At 45.1% G+C, this 5,155-nt stretch overlaps 2 protein-coding genes across 2 annotated transcripts; one reads left to right on the top strand and one right to left on the bottom strand.

The window, feature by feature from the left end:
• The first annotated feature begins 507 nt into the window (after positions 1-507).
• LOC147437911 (uncharacterized) lies at positions 508-3,417 on the top strand. The gene is made up of 4 exons (XM_086486640.1): positions 508-658; positions 750-836; positions 920-1,069; positions 2,892-3,417. Exons 1-4 carry the CDS (start codon positions 508-510, stop codon positions 3,404-3,406), a joined length of 903 nt encoding a protein of 300 aa, XP_086342766.1. The 3' UTR covers positions 3,407-3,417.
• Positions 3,414-4,468, bottom strand: LOC147437910 (uncharacterized; the record flags this gene model as incomplete). Its single annotated transcript, XM_086486639.1, has 2 exons — positions 3,639-4,468; positions 3,414-3,582 (listed from the first exon to the last, which is right to left on the bottom strand). Coding segments are annotated over exons 1-2 (999 nt in total), but the record flags the coding sequence as incomplete, so codon positions are not given.
• Between the last annotated feature and the right edge of the window lie 687 nt (positions 4,469-5,155).

Genomic DNA, 5,155 nt, shown 5'->3' with positions numbered 1-5,155 from the left:
ACGTGCTTTGCGTGAAAGGTGGCTAAGAAGAGATGGAGCTTTGCAAAGGATCTTAGATAAATCTAAGAAGCTTCTTGTAGACTATGTGGATGTGCTAAGGGGATTGATTTTCCTCCCTTGTGCACCATGGATATGTACTACACCGAGATTGTGGTGGAGGGAAGGAAATTTTTATTTCCTCTAGAGGTGGCTTTGGAAAACAAATCAAAGGGCGTAGAGTTGCAAACCTTAAAGAGGATTGACTACTCTCACATGGCTTCTCAGTGACTAGTTTACAGGTAGATAATGGTTTGACTATTTTTGTATCATAATATAGGCTTCAACTAATGTTGCATATGGCTTCTTGTTTGAGATTAGAATAATTATTTGTTGGTTTTTATAGATACTTTTCTCACATCTTGACCATGCATCACATTGTGGCGATACCTGTGCTTGCATGCTCTTGGACCACCGACCATGCATCAGCTCTCGTAGTGGGAGCTTGAGCATTGTCCTTGGTGGATCGACATGGATAGAGGCCATGTTTTTGCTAGAGACAGAGAGTTGCATAATGTGCACTCTACAAGATCCGCATCCAAAAATCTTCCACTACCCAAAGCCACAGATGTTGTTGCTCCATCTTCTCATCCTCTACCATCTCGTCGACCCGCTCAGACTTGTAAGTTAAAGTCATTATCTCTTTGCATATACCCTAAAATTTCATAGTTTGGAGATTTTTAATTGTGTTGACACTTCTTTCTAAATTGAAGCAACAAGATATTTGGAAAAGGACCAAAAGGCATATGCTACTGTAGACCATGTGATCCATGTGATTGATGATATGTCACCTCTCTTGGGTATAATATTGTTTTTTTTTTAGTCTTGTTGAAACTCAATTAGATTTCTCATGTTTATATAGAATATGTTTTTGTTCTTGTAGAGAGTGGGGGTACACACAGATTGCAATGTTCCCTTCAGTTTGTCTTTACATCATTGTATCTTCAGCATGTTGAGCAGTCTGGTTGCAGTGATACTAGGTGTGTTGCTTTGCTTGGTGACTATATTGCGATTGCTGGGGATTTTCGTAGCGGTGTGAAGTCTAGATCATGGATGTCTATACATGAGCATATGATTAGATCTCGATCTACAGAGATTACATATCGGAGGAGTGGTAGATCAGTGTAATGGGTTGCAGACTTCGTCTTTGTTGACTTGCCTTTTGGAGGCTATCCACATTTACCATCACCTCAACCTTCATGGGATATATGTACAGAGGATCATGTACGATCAGTTATCATTTGAGCCATAGTACTTTGCAGGCGGACTTGGGGTGGCTACTTGTGATGGCATCTCTTGTAGGTAAAAAAATCATTCCTAGATATTGATATTGTGGTTAATACGCTCATTTTTAATCATTTATGGCTTTTGTTCTTGTAGGAGACACAGTCTTTTGGGTTGAGAGATTTTGCAGGGCATTGGAGTTAATGATTTATTGATGTCTGGTGGTTTTGCATCGTGCACCTTATGGATATGTAGTGTCATCCGACAAGTGACATAAAGTGATCTTTCTATTCATAATTTCATGGTAAGAAAGTGTGAATGTGTAGTTTTTAAATTTATTTTATGTTTCCTTGTAGTGCGACACTTCTATTATGTTCTTGGTCCACAAACACGGACCACCCAGACCACTTTACATTGTAGAGAGTGTTCCTTTGTTTCATGGACTAGGGATGAGTGCCATGGATAACACTATGCCTCACTATATGTCATATTCAAGTCTAGCTCTTATGGACTCCGGATTGCCATGGAGAGGGTTGGCACAGAAGAGCCATACTTTTGTGGCATGTTTTATCGAGTTGTTGTGTCATCCTAGGGGGTTATGTCTTGAGTTTGGATGTGAGACGATTCCTATTTTGACAGGTTGTTTGGACTCTGGTCATGCATGTACATTTCTCGATTTTGATGAGGCACTTGTTTCTACTTGCTTGCAGCCCTTGCTTTGACCAAGGAAGCGAGAGAGAGAGGACACAACCACATCCATAGATGTGGTGGACGATGGAGTCTGACCCGTGGGTGGGAACCCTTGTGAGATTCCCACTCTCGACTTTTCACAAGACATTCATAGTATTTCTTTTGTTTGGGTTATGGTAGCGAACATTTGTGGTTGATTATCCACAATATCTCTCTCTCTCTCTCTCTCTCTCTCTCTCTCTCTTCCCCAAAACGAAACTCCTGAGATTCTTATTAATAAGCCCACTTTCCAAAATTTGACAGACCCACTTGCTTAATGCATGGCTCACGTTGAACGAATATCAATAATTTAAATGAATGTCCACTATCTTATTTCAACCAATCAACATTTTTGACCTATCAAAAAATGCTTGAAAATACAATTCAACTTCTTTTCTATTTTAATCAGTTAAAGAGAACGCATCTCTATAGTCTTTAGGCTCTGGGCATGTCAAAAAACATATATGTGTGTGTGTAAAATTTACTAAAATTATGTAAGATGAAACTTCACTTTAACATTCTTAAAACAATAGAATGCAAAAACAATAAAGACATGTCAAATGTGAAATGAAAGATAAGTCTCCATCACGCACTCAAAACAATAAAAACCCCCTAACCCAAACTACCAACCCAACAAAACTACCAACCCAACAAGGGTTTCTTTTAAAAAGCCAAAAATTGCAATACATAAAGTGGAGTATAACTTCAACGATCAACCAAGTAGACTCTGTCGGTATTTGTAGCGCGCAAGCATGCACACTTGTAGTTATAAGTTTGCATATATTATAGATTACCTTGGTATATAATTGGCCATCATAACTAGATGCAGCCTTCATGCGGGTGAAGCTAGCAACTCATGTATAGCAGGGCTGGTAGAGGTATGTATTAATAAACTCTCTGAGGATGCAAATTTGTGAAGCGTCTAGCCACTGCACTAGCCACTGCACCAGGAAGGGGTGAGTATATCGGCGTCTGCTCTAATGGGGGGGAACCTGGCTTGGATGAGTGGAGCCTTGATGCGTTTGCGAAGCAACTGAAGCATACTGACCTCGGATCGGTACCAGTAGTTGTCTTCGATGGGATTGATGGCTTTGATGACTGCGGAATCGCAACCAGAGTTCATGATAAGCAGAAGGTACGCTGCCTGGACTCTCAGCCGGTGCGGTTTGGCCCTGCTGGCCATGAACTGCAACTTTTCCCGCAGCTTCGTCTGATCTGCATCGCCAAAAGGGGCCGCAGGGGGCTGTTGCTCGCTGCTGCTGAGCTGCTCGTAGAACTTAATAAGGGCTCTGACGAGAGCGAGAGAGCGCGCCGAGGTGGGGTCAATGAGATCCACAAGGCGCTGCACCAAGAGCGTCCCCCGTGTAGTTTTCGTACTCTGAATGAGGCGCAACCCTTCGGGGCTCGACCATGCTAGTACCCCTACGCTGGTGGCGGCCGCCCACCCTACCTGCCCGGTCCCCACCGTGTCCGCCAGCTTGGTCAACACCTCCTCCAGCAGGGTAAGCCGGCCCTCCACCCCCACCCCCCAGGTCACATCCGCCCAGAACCCCACCATGTGCGCTGCCGCCAGCCTCATGAACGTATCCTGGTCTGCATCCAAACATCTCATCAGAAAATCCAGCCCCACCCTGTGAGCGTACACGTACCTAATTAGCTCCCTGTGATTCCTGGCTACCCTCTCCGCCTGCACATTCCGCTGAAATTCGCCCGCAAGCGTGCTGAAGGCGAAGCGCAAGAGCTGATCCGACTCTTCGTGGAGTACGGCGTGCGTCATCCCATAAGAGCTGATCATCCAATTCTCAAGCACTGTGTCGAAGTACCTCAAAATGCTTTGCTCAGAAGTGCTGCTGAGAGTCAGAAAGGCTATGGCGGAGCAGGCAAGTTGGAGGAGCGCCACAAGCGAGTTGATGCCGACGAGGCTGTAAAAAATACGGAGGGAGGAGACCAGATTATGGGTGGAGCTGCCGGTGTGGGAGACGTAGGGGACGGAGCAGTTGATACTGAGACTCAAGGAGGACAGGACTAAGCTAGGGGAGATGAAGGTGAACTGGAGAATGAGGGAGGCGAGGCGGGCATGGCGGGCGCGGCGGTGGTGGGGGTCGTGAGCGGGATCGATAAGGCGGGGGTCCTGACTAAGGTAACCGAGAGCGCGGGTCAGCAGGCGGGAGAAGAAGGAGACTGAGGTGAGGCGGCCACCTTCCAAAAGCAGCAAGCAGACGACGATGGGGAAGTCGCGGGCATTGAGGGAGGAAACAAAAGATCCCAGCACGACCACGGTGGCCCAGGTGAGGTTACATAACCCCAGGAAACGAGAAAGCGCATGAAGGAGCCCAATGGCGCGCGCCCACCGCCGTGCTCTGCCGATCTGCCACTCGTAAGCATGTATGGGACCTCCCCGTCTCACCCGGGCGCCTCCTCCATAGCTGTTAACCACCGTCCACAGCTGCCGTGCTTCTCCATTCGCCGCCGGTTGCATATTGTTCTCCAATTATGCTTCTACTTCCGGGCTCATTATAGTGATTTGTACCCTCCATATAAAACCTGAACCAGTACGTGGAGGCTTGTGCCGACCGGGTCAAAATGGTCCAAGCTTTAAGAGACGTTTACTAATAATATCAATTATCATTATCAATACTATTCTGCACATGAATTCTCTCTCTCTCTCTCTCACTCACACACTCGGCACCCCCCCCCCCCCCCCCCCCCCCCCCAAGGCATGGGATCACATGAGGAAGAAGAGTGGGGTGTCTGAGTACCACATGCTACGAGCTTCATCTACAAGCGAACCTTAAGTCGGTCCATGATCGAGTACTCCGTCCTTCTTAGAGGTTTAGATATGAATTTCAAGGCTGTGAAGTAGAGGGAGCTAGCCAAAAGGTATTTTAACCAGGTGAAAATTCACTATCGCTTACATATAAGAATTTCATATTAAGAGGCTTTTTTGTGAGAGAGAAAAAAAGAAAGTGACACTATTAGTTCAAAACATGTGGTATAATAATAATTTTTTAATTAAAAAACTATAGCAATGAACTATTTACATTACAATATATTCCAAAAGCATAAAAAATAATGTTTGACATAGTACTCAATGTGTTTCTTTAAAGAGAGAGGTACACAAATGTAAACACCCTCTCACAAGAACGTAAAATAAATAATAAACAAG

The sequence above is a fragment of the Adiantum capillus-veneris genome, chromosome 17, assembly GCF_014529385.1.
Source record: "Adiantum capillus-veneris isolate H3 chromosome 17, ASM1452938v2, whole genome shotgun sequence".
Classification (NCBI taxonomy): domain Eukaryota; kingdom Viridiplantae; phylum Streptophyta; class Polypodiopsida; order Polypodiales; family Pteridaceae; genus Adiantum; species Adiantum capillus-veneris.
Note: the sequence above shows the minus strand (reverse complement) of the source record. Positions and strands in the feature narration are given on the sequence as shown.

What these genes read in the sequence shown, in the direction of transcription:
- LOC147437911 (XM_086486640.1), top strand. Translation starts at nt 508, where the DNA reads ATGGATAGAGGCCATGTTTTTGCTAGAGACAGAGAGTTGCATAATGTG. An exon ending in TCGTCGACCCGCTCAGACTT is followed by an intron (nt 659 to 749) that starts GTAAGTTAAAGT and finishes TCTAAATTGAAG; the next exon opens with CAACAAGATATTTGGAAAAG. An exon ending in TGCTGGGGATTTTCGTAGCG is followed by an intron (nt 1,070 to 2,891) that starts GTGTGAAGTCTA and finishes AAACTCTCTGAG; the next exon opens with GATGCAAATTTGTGAAGCGT.